Source organism: Pristiophorus japonicus, chromosome 8 (assembly GCF_044704955.1).
Source record: "Pristiophorus japonicus isolate sPriJap1 chromosome 8, sPriJap1.hap1, whole genome shotgun sequence".
Lineage (NCBI taxonomy): Eukaryota > Metazoa > Chordata > Chondrichthyes > Pristiophoridae > Pristiophorus > Pristiophorus japonicus.
The window spans coordinates 3,743,391-3,768,580 of record NC_091984.1 but is presented as its reverse complement, the minus strand read 5'-3'; the positions used below and the strand labels follow the sequence as shown (position 1 = coordinate 3,768,580).

Below are 25,190 nucleotides of genomic sequence, written 5' to 3'. Positions count from 1 at the left end.
CATTGGGCAATGATTTGTTGTGTACCTGGCCAATGTTTAGTGATTTCTACACTTGGACTGTTAACCCTGTCTGCACTCTCCACAGTCCCGAGTTTGTTGCCATTGTAGAAAATGACATAATGACCCTCACAAAGCCCGCTTTTTGGAATGTATTATTCAACACTCACTCGTTGGCAGTACCCTTCTGGCCACAGAATTGGCCTCGGCTGTCCGTGGGATAGACCACTTTCCTCGGATCTCCATGGACCCAGGCTGTAAACAAAAGAGGTGCAAGCGATTAGTCGATATTTATACTGTAACTTGCCATCGTGTGAAAAACCAGAGACCCGTTTTTTTTTTAAATTTCACTCTCGGGAATGTGAGCATCGCTGGCAAGGCCGGCATTTATTGCCCGTCCCCAGCCGCCCAGAGACGGTGGCGATGGCTCGCTCAGCCATTTCCGGAGGCGGTTAGGGGGTCAACGAGCCGAAATTGAGTTCAAGGGGCGGGGCCGCTGTGAACTCTGCCACCGCGTCAGTGGCGAACACTGGCACACCAGGGAGGGTTTCGGCTGGTGCCAGTAGCCTGGCACCCAATTTCGGCCCCAACCAAGTTGGTGTGGGTCTGGAGTCACATATAGGCCACACCGGGTAAGGATGGAACCACGTACAGGCCGGGCCGGGTAAGGATGGAGTCACTTACAGGCCAGGCCGGGTAAGGATGGAGTCACTTACAGGCCAGGCCGGGTAAGGATGGAGTCACTTACAGGCCAGACCAGGTAAGGAAGGAGTCACTTACAGGCCAGACCAGGTAAGGATGGAGTCACTTACAGGCCAGGCCAGGTAAGGAAGGAGTCACTTACAGGCCAGACCAGGTAAGGATGGAGTCACTTAAAGGCCAGACCAGGTAAGGAAGGAGTCACTTACAGGCCAGACCAGGTAAGGAAGGAGTCACTTACAGGCCAGACCAGGTAAGGATGGAGTCACTTAAAGGCCAGGCCAGGTAAGGATGGAGTCACTTACAGGCCAGGCCGGGTAAGGATGGAGTCACTTAAAGGCCAGACCAGGTAAGGAAGGAGTCACTTACAGGCCAGACCAGGTAAGGAAGGAGTCACTTACAGGCCAGACCAGGTAAGGATGGAGTCACTTACAGGCCAGACCAGGTAAGGAAGGAGTCACTTACAGGCCAGACCAGGTAAGGATGGAGTCACTTACAGGCCAGACCAGGTAAGGATGGAGTCACTTAAAGGCCAGGCCAGGTAAGGATGGAGTCACTTACAGGCCAGGCCGGGTAAGGATGGAGTCACTTAAAGGCCAGACCAGGTAAGGATGGAGTCACTTACAGGCCAGACCAGGTAAGGATGGAGTCACTTAAAGGCCAGACCAGGTAAGGATGGAGTCACTTACAGGCCAGGCCGGGTAAGGATGGAGTCACTTACAGGCCAGGCCAGGTAAGGATGGAGTCACTTACAGGCCAGACTGGGTAAGGATGGAACCACGTACAGGCCAGGCCAGGTAAGGACGGCAGATTTCCAGCCCCGTAAAGGACATCAGTGAACCAGATGAGTTTTTTTACGACAATCCGATAGTTTCATGGTCACCGTTACTGACACTAGGAGCCTGAAATGTCTCCTTTCTTGGTGCGGACTGGCCGCCATGTCTCCGCGGAGGGGGCTGCCATTTTAAGAATTGCCCTTCGACCAGAGTCGGAACGGTGTCCACGATTACTCCGCCCGCTTTTCCGCTGTGGCGTGCACGCGCCGACCCCTTCCCCAAATTGCCCCGCGGAAAATTGTCCCTCTCCCGGCATTGCCCCCGGGAGCCCCACCCCCGCCGGGCCCCCCCCCCCCCGCCGGCAGCTTTTACCGTCGGTACACTCGCTGCGGCTGGGTGGTGCGTCCACCCTTAAAGGGGAGAGCGTGCTGCCGGCTACACCGTGTTGTTTTTGTTTGTCGGCCGACTGCCGGGTCAGGTCGACAATTATTGCCCCCCCCCCCCCCCGGCCCCGGGTTCGGCCGGGCCACCAACAGGCAGCCCCACACCTCGCCCTCTTGGGTGCCAGGCCGCTGGGCCGAAACCCTCCCGGGTGGGCCAGTGTTTGCCAGGGGTTCGCAGCGGACCCTCCCCTTTAACTGATGGGGCGGGACGGTGTGACAGGTCAGCGCGATGATGTCACAGCGGTGCTGACGACTCCGATCATCGGCCACTCCGACCCCCCCCCACTGAATTTGAATTCCCCGACTGCCAGGGTGGGGTCGGACCTCACACGCCCCACAGGAGCCATCTCGTCCACGAAAGGTGCACAGAGTACTTCCACTTCACTCTACCCAGAAAAGAAAAATGCTTCACTTAGGATTCCACTTGTGAAGCGTTGTACGTGGCCTCAGTTAACTGTCAGGAAAGGCTGGAAATCCTGGGGCTCTGTGTTCTACAAAAGAGGAGGCTGAGGGGGTGACCTAATAGAGGTCTTGAAGATTATGAAAGGGTAGCCAAAGAGAAGATGTTTCCCCCTGTGGGGGAGACCAGAGCTCGGGGCCATCAATATCAGACAGTCGCTAATAAACCCAATGGGGAATTCAGGAGAAACCTCTTTACCCAGAGAGCGGTGAGAATGTGGAACTCGCTGCCACAGGGAGGGGTTGAGGTGAATAGTATCGATGCATTTAAGGGGAAGCTGGATAAACACATGAGGGAGAAAGGAATAGAAGGATATGGGGATAGGGTGAGCTGGAGAGGGGTGGGAGGGGGCTGGTGTGGAGCATAAACCCCGGCACGGAGCGGTGGGGCATAAACCCCGGCACGGAGCGGTGGGGCACAAACCCCGGCACGGAGCGGTGGGGCATAAACCCCGGCACGGAGCGGTGGGGCACAAACCCCGGCACGGAGCGGTGGGGCATAAACTCCGGCACGGAGCGCTGGGCCCAATGGCCTGTTCCTGGGCTGTTGACCCGATGGGCCAGTAATTGCTCTCCACCCCAAAACCAGGTGGATAATTCGAATTAAATGAATATTCTCCGCCAGAATCCATGGGGCGGAGAAGGGGGGGATTTTGGCCTCTTAAACTTTTGAGATTTGTTGCGGTGACGCGTGGGGCGGCTGAGGGAGGCTGGGGGAAGGCGGGCGGTGTCATCAGTGCCACGTGAACATGCAGCAACGCCCCTGCCCTTCAGTCAAAGCTCTGCAGCCACTTCAGTGACGCCCATTGGGCCACTGGGGAGGGTTTGGGCCGGGCCAGTGGCCTGGCACCCAAGTGCACATGCTATTGGCCGCCTGGCCAGAGCCGGCCCAACAACCCAAACAAAATGGCGGCCGCGACAGAGCGCCCTCCCCTTTAATGGCCGAAGGGCCGGCGAGCCGGGGGCAGCGAGCAGCAGCGGATCCACTCCCGCCGAGCGGTAAGGGGTCGGCGCATGGCTGGCTGGGCAGGAACACGGGACTCGGATGTCCTGTTTGTAACCTCACATAACTGTAACCTTTATGTAGCAACGCTGTACACTGTATATACCTGAGTAATGCACACCTTGACCACAGGGGGTGAACTTGTGGGAGACACTCCTCACCTGGTCATCCAGGTATATAAAGGGAGGTCCCACGCAGGGTCAACACTTCTTGGTCCTGGGAATAAAGGTTCAGGTCACGCAGTGACCTTGTCTGCAGTACATGTCTCGTGTGATTCTATAGTACGGTGTAAGGGCACTATATTTGGCGACGAGAAACGGGAATCAACAACCCACGAGGATGGCCACCGGTAGCACAGAGGAACGGTACTGTGTTCGTGAGGACTGGGACGATTTCGTTGAGAGGCTCCAGCAGGGCTTCCTCTGGGAGAGGAAGTGGCTGACAAGCGAAGGGCGCATCTACTGACCAGCTGTGGATCCAAGACGTACGCGCTGATAAAAGACCTGCTCGCACCCGAGAAGCCGGCGGACAAGTTCTTTGAAGAGCTCAGCACTCTGATCGGTGAGCACCTCACACCGGCGAGCAGTATACACATGGCCTGGCACTGGTTCTACACACACCGGCGTCGGGAGGGACAAAGCATATCGGACGTCATTGCGGACCTTCGGCGTTTGGTCAGCCTCTGTAAGTTCACAGACGCCTGCAGGGGGGAGATGTTAAGGGATTTCTTCATTGAGGGCATTGGTCATGCCGGGATTTTCAGGAAGCTTATTGAGACCAAGGAATTGACTTTGTAAAGGGCAACGCTGATAGCTCAGACCTTCATGGCAGGGGAAGAGGAGACCAAGATAATTTACACGCGCAGCCCTGGTTCCAACGTGGTGATGGACCAGGGAGTTAACATTGTAAACAAGACTCAGAACCCCGCAGGCAGGCAAGGGCAATTCGACACTGCCCAGGCAGCAACAGACTCTAGGGCGGGCCAGCAACAGAGACAATGGCAGGGGGATCGACAATTCACACCATCACAAGGGACAATGCGTCCCGGGATGGGACCATTGACACTCAGCAACAGAGTGCTCAGGAGTAATCAAAGAGACAATCAGAGAGGAATGCCTGGTAACAGTTCCTTTGTTCACAACAATCTCAGCTCATGCTGGAGGTGCGGTGGCAAACATGCTGCGAAAACCTGCAGGTTTCAGCAATTTATCTGTAGAAACTGTAACTTCAGTGGACATCTGGCCAGAATGTGCAGAAAGCCCATAGCGAGGCTGGTTTACGAGGCAGAGGAACCAGACGAGGGGTCTGCAAGGCAGGGTGATGCTTGGGGCAAAGCTATGGATGCTGAAGTCCAGCGGGTTCATGTGGCAGACGTCCACAGCTCGTACACAAAACGCCACCTATGATGATGAAAGTTCTATTAAATGGCATCCCGGTACGCATGGAACTGACACAGGAGCCAGCCAGTCACCTATGAGTGCCCAACAATTTGAAAAATTATGGCCACTCAAAGCTAACAGGCCCAAACTGGAACGCATTGCCACGCAGTTACGGACGTACACCAGAGAGATCATCCCAGTACGAGGCAGTGCAAACTTGGTGGTCACACACAATGGATCGGAGAACCGGCTGCCACTCTGGATTGTCCCGGGGAATGGTCCCGCACTCTTGGGGAGGAGCTGGTTAGCCGAGATGAACTGGAAATGGGGGGATGTGCACGCCATTTCATCTGTGGAGCCAAGTTCATGCTCACAGGTCCTACAGCAATTCGAGCCACTTTTTCAACCAGGTGCCGGGATCTTTAAGTGCACCCAAAGTAGTGATACGCATCACCCCGGACGCCAGACCAGTGCACCACAAAGCCAGAGCCGTGCCGTATGTGATGCGTGAGAGAATTGAGAGTGAGTTGGACAGGCTGCTAAGAGAGGGCATAATTTCACCTGTTGAATTCAGTGACTGGGCAAGCCCCATCGTTCCTGTCCTTAAAGCGGATGGCTCGGTCAGGATTTGTGGCGACTACAAGGCCACCATCAACCGAGTGTCACTACAGGACCAATACCCGCTCCCGAGAGCAGAGGATCTTTTTGCCACGCTGGCAGGTGGCAAGCTGTTCACCAAGTTGGACCTCACTTCAGCCTACATGACTCAGGAACTGGCTGAAGAATCCAAGTTACTGACCACCATCACCACGCACAAGGGGCTATTCGTTTACAACAGGTGTCCATTTGGCATTCGTTCAGCAGCCGCAATCTTCCAGAGGAACATGGAAAGCTTGCTCAAATCCATCCTGGAACAATCGTATTCCAAGATGATGTCCTAATCACGGGTCGAGACACCGAGGAACACCTCCACAACCTGGAGGAGGTGCTATGCCGACTGGACCGGGTAGGCCTGCGACTAAAGAAGTCCAAGTGTGTGTTTTTGGCCCCAGAGGTCGAGTTTTTGGACAGGAGGGTTGCCGCAGACAGGATCCGGCCCACCGAATCCAAAACGGAGGTGATTCGTCGTGCGCCCAGGCCCGGCAACACATCGGAGTTGTGGTCATTTCTGGGACTCTTGAACTATTTCGGGAACTTTCTGCTGAACTTAAGCACAGTGCTGGAGCCACTGCATGTGCTCCTGCGTAAGGGTTGTGAATTGTTTTGGGGGAACTGTCAAGAACGGGCTTTCAATCGGGCGTGGAATCTGCTTTGTTCTAACAAGCTGTTTGACCTGTAAGAAACTGGTTTTAACGTGTGATGCATCATCCTATGGGGTTGGGTGCGTGTTGCAGCAGAGTAATGGTGAGGGCTAACTCCAACCTGTGGCTTATGCCTCCAGGTCGCTCTCCCAGGCAGAACGGGGTTATGGGATGATTGAAAAGGAAGCACTCGCATGTGTCTACGGGGTGAAAAAGATGCACCAGTATCTTTTCGGCAGAAGGTTCGAGTTAGAAACGGACCACAAACCGTTAACATCCCTGATGTCCGACAGCAAGGCTGTCAATATCAATACGTCAGCTCACATACAGCGGTGGGCCCTCACGCTGGCTGCGTGTGACTACACCATACGGCACCGGCCATGCACCGAAAATTGCGCTGACGCGCTCAGCAGGCTCCCACTGGCGACCACCGAGGGGGGCGTCGGAGCAAAGCGCTGAGATGGTCATGGCCATTGAGGCTTTCGACAGCGCAGGCTCCCCTATCACAGCCCGCCAGATCAAAATCTGGACCAACAGAGATCCCCTCCTATCCCTGATAAAGAAATGTGTCCTGACTGGGGATTGGGCGCCCGCACACGGAGCATGCCCTGAGGAGGTCAGACCACTTCACAGACGGATGGATGAACTCTCCATCCAAGCCGACTGCCTGCTATGGGGCAGCCGGGTAGTCATGCCCCAGAAAGGAAGGGAAGCATTCATCAGGGAACTCCACAGCGAGCACCCAGGCATCGTGCTAATGAAGGCCATTGCCTGGTCACATGTATGGTGGCCGGGGATTGACTCAGACCTGGAACACTGTGTTCGCAGGTGCACAACGTGTGCTCAGCTGGGCAGTGCCCCCAGGGAGGCCCCCCTCAGTCCGTGGCCCTGGCCCACCAGGCCATGGTCACGTATTCACGTAGACTACGCGGGCCCGTTCATGGGAAAAATGTTCCTGATTGTTGTTGATGCATACTCGAAATGGATCGAGTGCATCATATTGATTTCGTGCACGACATCCACCACAGTGGAGAGTCTGCGTGCGGTCTTCGCGACCCACGGCTTGCCGGACATCCTGGTTAGCGACAACGGCCCGTGTTTCACTAGCTATGAATTCCAGGAGTTTATGTCGGGTAATGGTAGGACAGCACTATTCGAGCCGGCTTCCAATGGCCAGACGGAACGTGCGGTCCAAATCATAAAACAAGGCATGCTCCGGATTCAAGGACCCTCCCTTCAGTACCGCCTATCGCGCCTCCTGCTGGCCTATAGGTCCCGCCCGCATTCGCTCATGGGAGTCCCGCCCGCGGAACTACTCATGAAACGCACGCTTAAAACGCGGCTGTCCCTCATTCATCCAGCCCTGTCAGACATTGTTGAGGGCAAGCGCCAGTCCCAAATCGAGTGCCATGATCGCAACTCAGTGGAGAGATGCATAGAAATTGATGACCCTGTATTTGTTCTCAATCACGCTTTGGGACCCAAGTGGCTTGAGGGTACTGTAATTGGCAAAGAGGGGAATAGGGTCATAGTGGTCAGACTTAACAATGGGCAGATATGTCGCAAACATCTGGACCAAGTAAAGAAAAGGTTCAGCATGGACACTGAGGAACCTGAGGAAGATCACGAGATGTCACCCACACTACCGCCAGTGAATGAGCAACAAGGACATTCACCAGCATGCACAGTCCCTGCGGTCAGCCCGGACAGGCCGGAATCACCTCAGGCGACAGAGACGCGTGCCGAGGCCCAACAACCAGAGCCCCAACTGCGGCGCTCCACGAGAGAGTGTCGACCGCCTGAAAGATTCAATCTTTGACCCAAAGACGTTGGGGGGAGGTGATGTCATGTTTGTAATCTTCACATAACTGTAACCTTCATGTCACAACACTGTACACTGTATACACCTGAGAAATGCACACCTTGACCACTTGTGGGAGACAGTCCTCACCTGGTCATCCAGGTATATAAAGGGAGGTCCCACGCAGGGTCATCACTTCTTGGTCCTGGGAATAAAGGTTCAGGTCACGTAGTGACTTTGTCTGCAGTACATGCCTCGTGTGATTCTACAGTAAGGTGTAAGGACACTATAGCGGTGACCCGGGGGCAGGTACACGGGACGCAGTGACCCGGGGGCAGGTACACGGGACGCGGTGACCCGGGGGCAGGTACACGGGACGCTGTGACCCGGGGGCAGGAACACGGGACGCGGTGACCCGGGGGCAGGAACACGGGACGCGGTGACCCGGGGGCAGGAACACGGGACGCAGTGACCCGGGGGCAGGAACACGGGACGCAGTGACCCGGGGGCAGGAACACGGGACGCAGTGACCCGGGGGCAGGAACACGGGACGCAGTGACCCGGGGGCAGGTACACGGGACGCGGTGACCCGGGGGCAGGAACACGGGACGCAGTGACCCGGGGGCAGGAACACGGGACGCGGTGACCCGGGGGCAGGAACACGGGACGCAGTGACCCGGGGGCAGGAACACGGGACGCGGTGACCCGGGGGCAGGTACACGGGACGCGGTGACCCGGGGGCAGGAACACGGGACGCGGTGACCCGGGGGCAGGTACACGGGACGCGGTGACCCGGGGGCAGGAACACGGGACGCAGTGACCCGGGGGCAGGTACACGGGACGCGGTGACCCGGGGGCAGGAACACGGGGACGCAGTGACCCGGGGGCAGGTACACGGGACGCGGTGACCCGGGGGCAGGAACACGGGACGCAGTGACCCGGGGGCAGGAACACGGGACGCGGTGACCCGGGGGCAGGAACACGGGACGCGGTGACCCGGGGGCAGGTACACGGGACGCGGTGACCCGGGGGCAGGTACACGGGACGCGGTGACCCGGGGGCAGGAACACGGGGACGCAGTGACCCGGGGGCAGGTACACGGGACGCCGTGACCCGGGGGCAGGTACACGGGACGCAGTGACCCGGGGGCAGGTACACGGGACGCGGTGACCCGGGGGCAGGTACACGGGACGCGGTGACCCGGGGGCAGGTACACGTCCTCCTTCAGCGTGAGATGAGCGTGTGGTAAAGGTCCAGCCCTTCTCACTGTGGCTGAAGTGTCCTCTGGTTTACACAGTGCCATCCACAGAAATACTGAGCCAACTTCCACAACGGTCATCGCATCTCTCAGCTATATCCTGAAGCACTTCGCTAACAATGAATTCACTAACTGTCGACTTTCAGGCAGTGCTGTTACCTAGGTCAGTGTAGCAACCATTTACACACAGCAAGGTCCCACAAACAGCAGTGACCATGACTGGGAAAAGCATGGTTGTTAGCCGTTAGTTGACAGAGGAATGCTGCTCAGACATCAATAGAGCTCTGGGCTCTTCTGTGAATAGTACCGTGGGACTTTAGCATGCATCCAAACAGAGGGGTCCTTGATTTAACATCTCATCCAAGGGATAACACCTCTGACAATGCAGCATTCCCTCAGTGCAGCATTGCAACCTGGAAAACTGTGTTCAAGTCCTGGAGTGGGATCCCAATCCACAATCTGCTGGCTTAAAGATAAGGGGGCAGAAACTGCCCTCCGCCCTCCATCAGAACGGCAGTACTGAGGGAGTGCTGCACTGTCGGAGGGGCAGTACTGAGGGAGTGCTGCACTGTCGGAGGGGCAGTACTGAGGGAGTGCTGCACTGTCGGAGGGGCAGTACTGAGGGAGTGCTGCACTGTCGGAGGGGCAGTACTGAGGGAGTGCTGCACTGTCGGAGGGGCAGTACTGAGGGAGTGCTGCACTGTCGGAGGGGCAGTACTGAGGGAGTGCTGCACTGTTGGAGGGGCAGTACTGAGGGAGCGCCGCACTGTCGGAGGGGCAGTACTGAGGGAGTGCTGCACTGTCGGAGGGGCAGTATTGAGGGAGCGCGAGGGAGCGCCGCACTGTTGGAGGGGCAGTACTGAGGGAGTGCACTGTCGGAGGGGCAGTACTGAGGGAGCGCCGCACTGTCGGAGGGGCAGTACTGAGGGAGCGCCGCACTGTCGGAGGGGCAGTACTGAGGGAACGCCGCACTGTCGGAGGGGCAGTACTGAGGGAACGCCGCACTGTCGGAGGGGCAGTACTGAGGGAACGCCGCACTGTCGGAGGTCTTTCAGATGAAACGTTAAAGCTTTCCTCTCTCAGTTGGACATAACAGATCCAACAGCACTATTTTGAAGACGATCAGGGAAGTTATTGGTGTCCTGGGGCCAATATTTATCCCTCCACCAACATCACTAAAACAGATTATCTGGTCATTATCACATTGCTGTGTTTGGGAGCTTGCTGTGCACAAATTGCCTGCTGCGTTTCCCACATTACAACAATGACTACACTTTAAAAAAAAGTACTTCGTTGGCTGTAAAGCACTTTGGGACATACTGCAGTCATGTAAGGCACATATAAATGCAAGACCTTGCTTTTCCTGCCGATCCTTACATGTTGTTTTCCCCTATCCTAAGAAAGGAGAATGATGGAATGCAGAGATGAATGAATAAAGTGCATAATCTAACCTGTGAGGCAATACAGATAGTTAATAGTCTTTGAGCTAAGTATGAAATGTGGCTTTGAGCATCGGGTAGATAGTCACTAATGAATTTACACTCAGAGTGCAAAGCCCATTAAAGCAGGTAGGAGATTGTTAACGGGTCTTTTACGACATACTGCCGACGTGCTTCTATTAGAGATGAAGTTATAAAGACTGCTGGGATATTATTTAACTGATGGCAGCAGACAGCAAGCATCATTATGCCGCTTCCAGCAACACTTCCCACCCGATTGCCTGTCTTCCTTCAGCTAATGGAGTACAGGCTCAACGCCTCGAATCCGGGATCCCGAGAACCGCAATTGTCCGAAAACCGGACAGTTTTCAGGCGGCCAAGATGGCGACATTGAGCAGCGAGGGACGAGGAAACCGGTAAACAGCGCAGCGCCGGGGGGGCCGCGGGCGGTGGGAATCGGCGAGGTCCGAAATCCGGCAAAATCTGAAATCCGGCACGGACTCGGTCCCGAGGATTCCGGATTTCAGACTACTGATTTTCTTCTCTGAAATCCGGCAAAAAACAAAAACCGGCATGGACTCAGTCCCAAGGATTCCGGATTTCAGACTACTGATTTTCTTCTCTGAAATCCGGCAAAAAACAAAAACCGGCTTGGACTCAGTCCCAAGGATTCCGGATTTCAGACGTTGTACCTGTACTTTTAAAGTGTAGCCACTGTTTTGGTCTCCCCCCCACCCATAGGCGGAAATATTTTCTCTCATTCTACCCTCTCAAAATCCTTTGTAATTTTAAAGACCTCCATTAGCCATCTCTTTTCTCAAGAACAAAGCCCGCCCCCACCCCCAGCCGTTACTCGATACCCCGATGCTCCATGGAATAGAGCCTGAGAAGCCAACTGCTGGGACGCCCCTGGGCTCGATGGTCTTTTCTCATCCTCCACACTTTTATAACCTTCCCCGCTGTGTTGGGGTTCGAGATTTGGGTCTAAGCTTTCAGTTGGACTGATTTGAATCCACTTGCAGTAACTCTACCCCCCCCCCGCCCCCCCGGCCCCACCTACCCTCCTACCAGCTTTTGAATATTGAACTCCAGTGTGGAGTGGATGGGGCTTTCTGCCCCCTCAGATAATCAATTCCACAGATTCTGCGTTGCCTTGAACGTTTGCAAGGAGGACACCATCTTTAAAAAAATCTCCAAGGATATTATAGAAACATAGAAAATAGGTGCAGGAGCAGGCCATTTGGCCCTTCGAGCCTGCACCACTATTCAATAAGATCATGGCTGATCATTCCCTCAGTACCCCTTTCCTGCCTTCTCTCCATACCCCTTGATCCCTTTAGCCATAAGGGCCACATCTAACTCCCTCGTGAATATATCCAATGAACTGGCATCAACAACTCTCTGCGGCAGGGAATTCCACAGGTTAACAACTCTCTGAGTGAAGAAGTTTCTCCTCATCTCGGTCCTAAATGGCTTACCCCTTATCCTAAGACTGTGACCCCTGGTTCTGGACTTCCCCAACATCGGGAACATTCTTCCCGCATCTAACCTGTCCAGTCCTGTCAGAATCTTATATGTTTCTATGAGATCCCCACTCATCCTTCTGAACCCCAGTGTATAAAGGTCCAGTTGATCCAGTCTCTCCTCATATGTCAGTCCCGCCATCCCGGGAATCAGTCTGGTGAACCTTCGCTGCACTCCCTCAGTAGCAAGAATGTCCTTCCTCAGATTAGGAGACCAAAACTGAAGCTTTATCAGAAGCTTTGAAACGAGGCTTAAAAAATGTGGATAAATTGTGTTTTCAGTGGGGCCACGGGTGATTGAATTCATTCCTCGGTGCAGCCGTAAAATGTCCAGCAATTAAAAGCAACTAAAATGTGTGCAAGCTCATGGTGGCCATTTTCTTTTCACCTTGCTGAAACAGCTTTGTTTAAAACTGTTGTACAGGCGACGCTCGATTATCCGTACACGCATCTCAGGGAGAACTCGCTGCAACGGCACTGTTAAAAACTGTCGCACACGTGAATATCTCGATCAGCTCAAGTGTCAATCACACAGAAATTGACTCAGGCGTGCACTCTTTTCTCACCTCGCAATTGACACAGGCATTAAATAACTGTCACACACGTGAAAATCTCGGTCACTGCAACTAGCAAGCACACATAAATTGCAGCCCATTGTAGCAGGTTCTCTCTTTCTCACTGCCACACGCATTTAAAGCAGTTCAAGCAGGCGGGTGCACAATTTAAAATGTCTTGTGGAGGCACTAAAAGGAAACAAAAGGCATTATGCATCCAGCAGAAGTTAGAAATTAGAAAGAAGGATGAAGCTGGCAGAAGTGTGAGTAACTTGATGGAGGAATATGACGTTGGAGCATCAACAGTTTACGATATCAAGAAGCAAAAGGTCGACCGATGTTTCTGAATCTCCCGTGAAGGCGATGGCCCACAAGGATTTGCGAAAACCGAAGCTTGACACACTCGACCAGGTGCTTTGTCGACGGTTTGCTGTGAAGCGGTCTGAAGGTGTGGCCATTTCGGGGCCAATGATTACAGCAAAGGCCAAGGACTTCAAGGCGAGAATGAATCCGGATGAAGAGCGCATTTTCTCAGAGGGGTGGCTCACACGATTTAAGCAACGCCACGCCATTCGCCAGCTGGATGTGTCGGGCGAGACAAGATCGGCAGACAATGAGGCCGCTCAGAATTACACAAGAGCATTTGCTGGAATGGTGCAGGGAATGGAATTGACCGCAGATCAACTGTACAACGCCGATGAGACTGGCTTACTGTGGAGGTGTTTGCCGACTGCTACATTGGCTGCAGCAGGGGAGCAGGAAGCTGCAGGCTTTAAGATGAATAAGGACAGGTTAACAATCTTAAATTGCGCCAATGCCTCTGGTGAACACCAACTTCCACTGCTAGTGATTGGCAAATCAAGACGACCACGTGCTTTAAAGGGAATTGCTCATTTACCAGTCAGCTGCAAGGCTCAGAGAAGTGCATGGATGGACAAGGACATCGTCATGGAATGGTTCTCAATAGAATTCATCCCCCAAGCTCGAGAAAACACCAAGAAAATAGGCAAACCCAATGGGAAGTGTGTGCTGCCTCTGGACAATTGCAGAGCACACCCGCATGAGTCAAAATTAGTGCCCAGTTGTAGCAATACCTTCGCCTGCTATCTGCCCCCCAGTGTGACCTCGCTCATTCAACCTATGGATCAGGGCGTCATACAAAACTTCAAGTCCACTATAGGAACAATTTCATGCACAGATTGATTAATAGCGATCTATCAATCATTGATTTCCAGAGAGCATCCACTATTAAAGATACCATCTTCACATGCTCTCTGGCATGGGCAGAAGTAAACCACAACACCGATGAGGTGTTGCCGCAAGTTGTGGCCCAATGTCATGATTGAAGTCAGTGCTTCTGATGACAAAGAATTCGAAGGTTTCTATGCTGGGGCTAATACAGAAGAGGCTGTCAAATAAATCGTGGAGATTGCCAGCAGTGCTCACGATATAAACGCACTTGAATCCCGAGCAGAAGATGAGATTGCTGAGCGGGTACATGCTGACATCGACACAGCACCATCTTATACCGATGAGCAACTCATCGGCACAGTCACCAATAAAGACAAATCTGATGAAGAGATGAGCGATTCAGACCCTGAGATTGAAGTAAAAGAAAGGAAAACTTGGGCAGGTGCTGAAGAGGCAATGAAACACGTCGTAGGTTTCTTTGAGGAGAATTCGCACTTCACTTCTCACGAGGTTCTCCAAACTCCTATCATCCACAACATTTTAATGAAGAAGAAAATTAATTCATTTAAACAAGCAGATATAAGATCGCTTTTTAAAAATCAAGCTAAGTTTTAACACTTTTAACTCTTTTAACATAATAAAATAATTTCGAGACGATATGAATCCATTGTCATGCATTTTATTACCTTCACGCTATGATAACACGAACTAAGTCTTTGTGGTTGGTTCTATCACTGTCAAATTTCAGCTCTGAGACGTGCACTCGCCCTAGCGGCAAAATCGTTTACCCGGAATAGCCCGATCCCCGAAGGACCCGGATAATCGAGAGTTGCCTGTGTATGCAGACTACGGATGTACTCTCTGTGTAGTCACTGTGAGATTGTATAAGCTGGAGACTTGTTCACCTGATGTACTTTCAATAAGGTTTACACTGTGTGCATACATGTTGGCACCACTAGAGGGTGCAACTGGTGGAGACCGGGGGCTTCCTGCCCCTGGTGGCAGGGCCCTGTATAAAAGGCTGCCCACCATGCTTGCAGAGTACTCTGGAGTTTGGAATAAAGGACCAAGGTCACTACAATTTTGAGTACAGCACATTGCCTCATGGAATCATTCATAGGTACATTACAAACATAACAAAAATCACAATGGCCAAGTCCAAATAATGCTCAATAACAGAAAAGTGTGCAGCATGTCACATTTTGTAAAGCCAAGCTCATTAATTAATTCTGTGACACAGTCATTGTTGACATCCCCACCGACACCTGGGAGTCCCTGGCCAAAGACCGCCCTAAGTGGAGGAAGTGCATCCGGGAGGGCACTGAGCTCCTCGAGTCTCGTTACCGAGAGCATGCAGAAACCAAGCGCAGGCAGCGGAAGGAGCGTGCGGCAAACCAGTCCCTCCCTCCCTTTCCCTCAACCACTGTCTGTCCCTCCTGTGACAGAGTCTGTGGCTCTTGTATTGGACTGATCAGCCACCAAAAAAACTCACTTCAGGAGTGGAAGCAAGTCTTCCTCGATTCCGAGGGACTGCCTATGATGAAGAGTTCTCAGAGAAGAACTAGGGATAACATAGAAGGTCAGGGGCACAGACTTAGAAGGATCTATAGACAGCTGCAGACTCTCACAGCATTTGTATGGGAGGGAAAGGGTATAAAGTTACAGCTATTCGACTTTGGGGGCAGCGCTAATCAAGAGGAATTTGAGGAAGGACTACGGTCAACAGAACACAGCAAGAGACAAGCGCTGTGGTGACTCAGTGGCCTACCATTGTGGTTTCAATGAAGAGACTGCCATTATCACCTTGTTAAGTATAATTTCTTTGTACTACAAGGAAACTTTGGCGATCTGCGGGCAGTTCCATTTGTGCCTTTAATGCTTTGGTGGAAATATAAAGGGAACGATTTGGGTTAAGGCCAAGCTGCCTTGCCTCCAGCCTTCTTTAAATGCCAACAGACTGACCATCGAATCCACAAACTACTGACCATGACTCATATTGGCTTCAATATTATGTTCCATACATGACCATGAAAGACACGATTGGGACTTGTTCCATTTGTCATTCACGTGGGTGCCTCCTCTTTAGAAAGACACACAATGAAAAGGCATTGTTCAGAAGCCAATTTTATTTATGAGATAATTGGTCAGAAAACAACATGCAAAGAAAGTGGTTTTCTGGTACTGCGACAACAACAACTTGAATTTATATAGCGCCTTTAACGTAGTGAAACATCCCAAGACGCTTCACAGGAGTGTTATGAGATTAAAAATTTGACACCGATCCGCATAAATAGAAATTAGTGCAGGTGACCAAAAGCTTGGGCAAAGAGATAGGTTTTAATGAGCGTCTTGATGGAGGAAAGAGAGGTAGAGAGGCGGAGAGGTTTAGGGAGGGAGTTCCAGAGCTTGGGGCCCAGGCAACAGAAGGTACAGCCACCGATGGTGGAGCGATTATAATCAGGAATGCTCAGGAGGGCAGAATTAGAGGAGCGCGGACATCTTGGGGGGTTGTGGGGCTGGAGGAGATTACAGAGACAGGGAGGGGGCGAGGGTCATGAAGGGATTTAAACACAAAGATGTGAATTTTGAAATGGAGGTGTTGCTGGACCGGGAGCCAGAATAGGTCAGCGAGCTCAGGGGGTGATGGGACCTGCGAGAGACCACCATCGGCAGGTCGGGGCTATAAAAGGAGCGGTGAGCGGCAGCCCGGAGCAGTGTGGCGGCCATACCACGGCAAGGCACAGCGTGAGCCGGTGCATGAGGGCGACGGCAGCGAAGAGGGCAATTGGATTGGACACCATCAAGATCCAGGTACAACAGGAGCGGCGAGGTCGGGGTGAAGGAGCGGCGAGAGATTGTAGAGGGACGTGATCGGGGCCCAGGAGAGGCGAGGGCCCAGGGGCAGCACGTGCCCAGCCCACACTGTGCGATGTGTGCGCGCACTAGGTCCATGCAACAGAGCAGGTCTCCAGTCATCCTGGTTAACCCTTGCCACTGGACCAAGACCTCGCTCTGTCAAGCCCGTGTGGTGGCTGGTGTGCAACGGTCACCCCACGTTAAAAAAATCCACCCACAGGCATCTTCCACCCTTCGGGATTCGGAATATCAGGTCCTTCATTGAAACACCTGTGAACTCATCCCTTTTTGGCATGGAAGCAAGTCATCCTCGATATGAGGCACTGCCTATGAACGAACAATGGGTGAGCGGGACTTGGTGCGAGTTAGGACATGGGGCAGCACAGGGAACTAGGACTTGTGCAGATAATGCCTCGCCCTAGTTTTCAAACGCAACTGATGATTTCCTTGGCCAAGCATCATCATTTTCGTCAAAACTACACGACGCACCTTGGGACGTCTCTCCAGGTGAGAGGTGTTATACAAATGCAAGTTACATAAGAACATAAGAAATAGGAACAGGAGTAGGCCATACGGCCCCTCGAGCCTGCTCCGCCATTCAATAAGATCATGGCTGATCTGATCATGGACTCAGCTCCACTTCCCCGCCTTCTCCCCATAAGCCTTTATCCCCTTATCGGTTAAGAAACTGTCCATTTCTGTCTTAAATTTATTCAATGTCCCAGCTTCCACAGCTCTCTGAGGCAGCGAATTCCACAGATTTACAACCCTCAGAGAAGAAATTTCTCCTCATCTCTGTTTTAAATGGGCGGCCCCTTATTCTAAGATCATGCCCTCTAGTTCTAGTCTCCCTCATCAGTGGAAACATCCTCTCTGCATCCACCTTGTCAAGCCCCCTCATAATCTCAGCAGAGGAGGACAAAGGGTTTGATTAGGGCAGGGAAAATAGAGTACGAGAGGAAGCTTGCAGGGAACATTAAAACGGACTGCAAAAGCTTCTATAGATATGTAAAGAGAAAAAGGTTAGTAAAGACAAACGTAGGTCCCCTGCAATTAGAATCAGGGGAAGTCATAACGGGGTATTGAAGTTGCATGTTCAGCCATGAACTCATTGAATGGCGGTGCAGGCTAGAAGGGCCGAATGGTCTACTCCTGCACCAATTTTCCATGTTCGATAAGATCACCTCTCATTCTTCTGAATTCCAATGAGTAGAGGCCCAACCTACTCAACCTTTCCTCATAAGTCAACCCCCTCATATCCTGAATTAAACTCGTGATCCTTCTCTGAACTGCCTCCAAAACTAGTTTTTGCCTTTCGTAAATATGTAAACCAAAACTGCACACAGTATTCCAGGTGTGGCCTCACCAATACCTTATATAGCTGTCGCAAGACTTTCCTGCTTTTATACTCCATCACCTTTGCAATAAAGGCCAAGCTACTTGCTGCACCTGCATACTATCTGTTAAGCTCACAATACAGTAATGTAACGGAGTACTGTAGACATCAGTAAGTGTGACCTTAGCTCCTTTATTCAAACTCCAGAGTGTTGGTACAGCATGGGATGCCTGGTTATATACAGTGCTCCTAAGGGATGCTGGGATCCCTTGGGACTCCAACAGGTATGCCCTCTGGTGGCGGTATGACACAGGTTACCTAGGATTGCATACATAACATCACTCCTCCCAAAGTCAATAGTACACTTATTTACAGGGTGAGACGATCTGGGGCTTTTCGCTCCCTAGTCGATCGTCTCGGTACAAATGCAGGTGCAGGTGAGTTTGGTTGGATCTTCGCTGGGCTGCTGCGCTGCTGGCCTTGCTGGGCTGCTGGGGATGGTGGGTTCAGCTTCGTGGTCAACCGTGATGTCAGTTGCCACTTGTGTGTGTGTGTTGGAGGGTCGTAGTTGATGATGTCCTCTTCGAGTTGCTTGTGGCATCTGTGAATCGCAGTTTGGTTTGATCCAAATGCTTTCTGCAAATTCGTCCATTTGCAAGTTTGACCTGAAACATCCTGCTCCCTTCTTTGGCTGTGATGGTGTCAGCAAGCCATTTGGGACCATGTCTGTTAATAAGGGATGATATCAGGGCAGTTGTGAGGGATGATATTGGCTCCAATTAACAAAATGTTGAATCATTGTGGGTGGAGATTAGAGATAGTAAGGGGAAAAAGTCACTGGTCGGCGTAGTTTATAGGCCCCCAAATAATAACTTCATGGTGGGGCGGGCAATAATCAAGGGAATAATGGAGGCATGTGAAAAAGGAACGGCAGTAATCATGGGGGATTTTAAACTACATATCGATTGGTCAACTCAAATCGCACGGGGTAGCCTGGAGGAGAAATTCATAGAATGCATACGGGATTGTTTCTTAGAACAGTATGTAACAGAACCTACAAGGGAGCAAGCCATTTTGGATCTGGTCCTGTGTAACGAGACAGGAAAAATAAACGATCTCCTCGTAAAAGATCCTCTCGGAATGAGTGATCACAATATGGTTGAATTTGTAATACAGATTGAGGATGAGGAAGTTGTGTCAGAAACGAGAGTACTATGCTTAAACAAAGGGGACTACAGTGGGATGAGGGCAGAGTTGGCTAAAGTAGACTGGAAACAAGGACTAAACGGTGGCACAATTGAGGAACAGTGGAGGACTTTTAAGGAGCTCTTTCATAATGTGCAACAAAAATATATTCCAGTGAAAAAGAAGGGCGGCAAGAGAAGAGATAACCAGCTGTGGATAATCAAGGAAATAAAGGAAAGTATCAAATCAAAGACCAATGCGTATAAGGTGGCCAAGGTTAGTGGGAAACTAGAGGATTGGGAAGATTTTAAGCAACAGCAAAGAATGACTAAAAAAGCAATAAAGAAAGGGAAGATAGATTACGAAGGTAAACTTGCGCAAAACATAAAAACAGATAGTAAAAGCTTTTACCGATATATAAAACGGAAAAGAGTGACTAAAGTAAATGTTGGTCCCTTCGAAGATGAAAAGGGGGATTTAATAATGGGAAATGTGGAAATGGCTGAGACCTTAAACAATTATTTTGCTTCCGTCTTCACAGTGGAAGACACAAAAACCATGCCAAAAATTGCTGGTCATAGGAATGTGGGAAGGGAGGACCTTGAGATGATCACTATCACTAGGGAGGTAGTGCTGGACAGACTAATGGGATTGAATGTAGACAAGTCCCCTGGTCCTGATGAAATGCATCCCAGGGTATTAAAAGAGATGGCGGAAGTTATAGCAGATGCATTCGTTATAATCTACCAAAATTCTCTGGACTCTGGGGAGGTACCAGCGGATTGGAAAGCAGCTAATGTAACGTCTCTGTTTAAAAAAGGGGGCAGGCAAAAGGCAGGTAACTATAGGCCGGTTAGTTTAACATCTGTAGTGGGGAAAATGCTTGAAACTATCATTAAGGAAGAAATAGCGGGACATCTAGATAGGAATAGTGCAATCAAGCAGACGCAACATGGATTCATGAAGGGGAAATCATGTTTAACTAACTTACTGGAATTCTTTGAGGATATAACGAGCATGGTGGATAGAGGTGTACCGATGGATGTGGTGTATTTAGATTTCCAAAAGGCATTCGGTAAGGTGCCACACAAAAGGTTACTGCAGAAGATAAAGGTACGCGGAGTCAGAGGAAATGTATTAGCATGGATAGAGAATTGGCTGGCGAACAGAAAGCAGAGAGTCGGGATAAATGGGTCCTTTTCAGGTTGGAAATCAGTGGTTAGTGGTGTGCCACAGGGATCGGTGTTGGGACCACAACTGTTTACAATATACATAGATGACCAAGAGGAGGGGACAGAGTGTAGTGCAACAAAATTTGCAGATGACACTAAGATTAGTGGGAAAGCGGGTTGTGTAGAGGACACAGAGAGGCTACAAGGAGATTTGGATAGGTTAAGCGAATGGGCTAAGGTTTGGCAGATGGAATACAATGTCGGAAAGTGTGAGGTCATCCACCTTGGGAAAAAAAACAGTAAAAGGGAATATTATTTGAATGGGGAGAAATTACAACATGCTGCGGTGCAGAGGGACCTGGGGGTCCTTGTGCATGAATCCCAAAAGGTTAGTTTGCAGGTGCAGCAGGTAATCAGGAAGGCGAATGGAATGTTGGCCTTCATTGCGAGAGGGATGGAGTACAAAAGCAGGGAGGTCCTGCTGCAACTGTACAGGGTATTGGTGAGGCCGCACCTGGAGTACTGCGTGCAGTTTTGGTCACCTTACTTAAGGAAGGATATACTAGCTTTGGAAGGGGTACAGAGACGATTCACTAGGCTGATTCGAGAAATGAGGGGGTTACCTTATGATGATAGATTGAGTAGACTGGGTCTTTACTCGTTGGAGTTCAGAAGGATGAGGGGTGATCTTATAGAAACATTTAAAATAATGAAAGGGATAGAGAAGATAGAGGCAGAGAGGTTGTTTCCACTGGTCGGGGAGACTAGAACTAGGGGGCACAGCCTTAAAATACAGAGGAGCCAATTTAAAACCGAGTTGAGAAGGAATTTCTTCTCCCAGAGGGTTGTGAATCTGTGGAATTCTCTGCCCAAGGAAGCAGTTAAGGCTGGCTCATTAAATGTTTTCAAGTCAAAGACAGATAGATTTTTAACCAATAAGGGAATTAAGGGTTACGGGGAGCGGGCGGGTAAGTGGAGCTGAATCCACGGCCAGATCAGCCATGATCTTGTTGAATGGCGGAGCAGGCTCGAGGGGCTAGATGGCCTACTCCTGTTCCTAATTCTTATGTTCTTATGTTCTTATGTCCATAGTTGAGTACAAATACAGGGTCATTGACTTCAATATCGCGCGCCAAGTTTGCGTGACCACGGTACATGTTTTGTTGATGCCGCCTGCCCTCGACATGATCATGGTGATCAGGGTGGACAAGAGAGAGCCTTGCTTTGAGCGCCCTTTTCAAGAGCAGCTCGGCTGGGGGAACCCCGGTGAGCGAGTGGGGTCTGGTGCGGTAGCTGAGTAGGACTCGGGACAAGCGGGTCTGCAGGAAGGCTTCTGACATGCGTTTCAAGCTTTGCTTGATGGTTTGGACTGCCCGTTCTGCCTGGCCGTTGGATACGGGCTTGAACGGGGTTGATGTGACGTGCTTGATCCCATTGCGGGTCATGAATTCCTTGAATTCAGCACTGGTGAAGCACAGCCCGTTGTCACTGACAAGGACATCAGGCAGGCCGTGCGTGGCAAACATGGCTTGTAGGCTTTCGATGGTGGCAGTGGACGTGCTTACAGACATTATTACACACTCAACCCATTTTGAATATGCATCCACAACAACCAAAAACGGTTTGCCTAGGAATGGACCAGCAAAGTCAACGTGGATCCCAGACCACGGTTTGGAGGGCCATGACCACAAACTTAGCGGTGCCTCCCTGGGTGCATTGCTCAGTTGAGAGCAAGTGTTGCATTGGCGCACTCATGACTCCGAATCTGAGTCGATGCCGGGCCACCACACATGGGATCTGGCTATAGCTTTCATCATTACTATGCCTGGGTGGGTACTGTGTAGGTCGTGTATGAACGTTTCCCTGCCTTTCTTAGGCAAAGCCACGCGATTACCCCACAAAAGACAGTCCGCCTGTATGGACATTTCGTCTTTGCGCCGCTGGAACAGCTTGATCTCTTCATGCAACTCCGCTGGGACGCTGGACCAGCTCCCATGGAGGACACAGTTTTTTTACAAGGGACAGTAAAGGATCCTGGCTGGTCCAGGTCTTGGTCTGGTGGGCTGTAACGGGTGGCTTTTCATTTTCAAATGCATCCATCACCAAGAGCAAGTCTGCAGGCTGTGCCATTTCCACCCCGGTGGTGGGCAACGGTAGCCGACTGAGAGCATCAGCGCAGTTCTCTGTGCCTGGTCTGTGGCGGATAACATAGTTATATGCAGACAGCGTGAGCGCCCATTGGTATTAATCCCTTTGCTCCCTGAGAATAGTGATATAAGTCAGTTTCTAACGCAAATTTGAGACCAAATAGATACCGGTGCATTTTTTTACCCTGTAAACGCATGCCAGAGCTTCTTTTTCAATCATGCTGTTGACCCTTTCGGCCTTGGACAAACTTCTGGATGCATAAGCGACCGGTTGCAATGTTCCCGATTCATTTGCTTGTTGTAACACACACCCGACCCCGTACGACGACGCATCGTAAGCTAGCACTAAACGTTTACATGGGTCATACAGAACAAGCAGTTTGTTGGAACATAACAGATTTCTGGCTTTCTCAAAAGCAGCCTCTTGTGATTTCCCCCATACCCAGTCATCTCCCTTGCGTAGCAACATGTGTAGAGGTTCTAGCAAGGTGCTTAACCGGGTAGGAAATTACATTATACTCCATCTGCCAGATTTTTGCCCACTCACTTAGCCTGGCTATGTCCATTTGCAGATTTTTTGTGTCCTTGTCACACATTGCTTTTCCTCCCATCTTTGTATCATCAGCAAACTTGGCTACGTTACACTCAGTCCCTTCTTCCAAGTTGTTAATATCGATTGTAAATAGTTGGGGTCCCAGCACTGATCCCTGCGGCACCCCACTGGTTATGGTTGTCAACCAGAGAATGAACCATTTATCCCGACTCTCTGTTCTCTGTTAGTTAGTCAATCCTCTATCTATGCTAATATATTACCCCCAACCTTGTGAACTTTTATCTTGTGCAGTAACCTTTTATGTCAAATGCCTTCTGGAAGTCCAAATACACCACATCCACTGGTTCCCTTTATCCACCCTGTTCGTTACATCCTCGAAGAACTCCAGCAAACTGTGATGCACATAAGACTCAATAAAACCCCAGCCAGTTGGGTCTAGGCCATCCACGATGAGGTATGCAGTTGTGAGCCTAGTGGATAAACTGGTAATGTGTAATGTGATTGTTAAACCTTTGTTAATAAACCAACTAGTTCTTAATAGCAATGTGTTGCTCTAAATCTTTAAGCCAAGAACCCATGAAGCAAATACATTACGGCACAACCACCCACCCTGCTCACCAGCACCACAGTGTGGTGGGCTGTGTATGTGGCTTGGGCTATAAGGCACAGACGCTAACCAGGAATGAATCTGGTTTAAGGATCTGAATCAAACCCAGGAGACTGTTTTTTGAAATTATTTATTCGTTCATGTGGGCGGCGCCGGCAAGGCAAGCATTTATTGGCCATCCCTAATCGCCCTGGAGACGGTGGTGGCAAGCCATGATTTCAGATGTAAGGCTCAGCAGCACAGTGCTGTGGGTCTGGAGTCACATATAGGCCAGACCGGGTAAGGGCAGCAGATTTCCTTCCCCAAAGGACATTAGTGAACCAGATGGGTTTTACGACAATCCGGTAGTCTCATGGTCACCATTACTGACACTGGCCTTTTATTCCAGATTTATTTAATGAAGTGAATTTAAATTCCCCAGCTGCCATGGTGGGATTTGAACTCGTATCTCCGGATCATTAGTCCAGGGTCTGGATTACTGGCCCAGTAACATAATCACCATGCCACCGTTCCAGGACTGCACAGATAAACACCGACATAAACCCTTTCCTGCATCAACCTACAAGTAGAAAAGAGCCTGAAGTTTTCTTGTAATAACGTTTCTGAACAAAGCTATAATTCTTGCTGCTGGTTTCTCTGTGAATGGCGACGTTGTTACACTGCTGGGGCTGGGGGATGTCGGGGTGGGAGGAAGCTCGTTTGGAGCATAAACACCGACACGGACCAGATGGGCTGAATGGCCCGTTTCTGTGTAATTCTGTGTAAATATTGTGTTTAGCCATTGGGCAGAGACTATCAATGGCTGGTGTGTGTTGCTAGCTGATCTCAGTGACTTGGGAGTAAGGTGAGCGTGGTTTGCACGGACAGGACTGGGCTTGCTTGTGATGTTCATTGTGCACGGGCAGCCTGCTGACATCATTGACCAGCCCCAGGTCGGGGCATAATTGCTCATTTGCATGACCTACCAGAAGGGGCCAGGACTTACTCAAGCATACCTTCAGCAAGATCTTCAGGACAGGGAGAGGAGAGTGGGAGGAAAAGGAGAGGAGAGGGGAGGGAGAGGGGATGAGGGGAAAGGAGAGAGAGGGGAGGAGGGGAGAGGGAGAGGGGAGGAGGGGAGAGGGAGAGGGAGAGGGAGAAAGAGGGAAGGGAGGAGGAGAGAAGAGAGAAGGAAGAGAAGGGGGTGGGAGAAAGAGGGAAGGGAGAAGAGGGGAGAAAGAGGAGAAGAGAGTGGGAGAGCGAGAGGGGATGGAGAGGAGAGTAGAGGAAAGGAGATGGACAGGAGAGGAGAGTAGAGGTGAGGGACAGGAGAGATGGGGAGGGGACGAGAGGTGGGGAGAGAAGTGGAGAGGACAGGAGCGAGAGAGGAGAAGGAAGACGAGGGAGAGGAGAGGAGGAGAGAGGTGGGGAGTGGAGAGGGGAGTGGAGAGGGGAGGGAGAGGCGAGGGAGGGAGAGGCGAGGGGGGGAGAGGAGTGATGGGGAGTGGAGAGGGGAGGAGGGAGGAGTGATG

The 25,190-nt window shown here is 51.3% G+C and overlaps 1 protein-coding gene across 7 annotated transcripts in view; it reads right to left on the bottom strand.

Annotated features, from left to right (window-relative positions):
* slc44a5b (solute carrier family 44 member 5b) overlaps positions 1-25,190 on the bottom strand; it is a 240,695-nt gene that overhangs the window by 127,753 nt on the left and 87,752 nt on the right. For all 7 annotated transcript variants that reach the window (XM_070886459.1, XM_070886461.1, XM_070886464.1 and 4 more), the window contains one exon: positions 168-252. In XM_070886459.1, the coding sequence (XP_070742560.1) occupies positions 168-252 (85 nt within the window). The remainder of the gene's footprint in view (positions 1-167; positions 253-25,190) is intronic.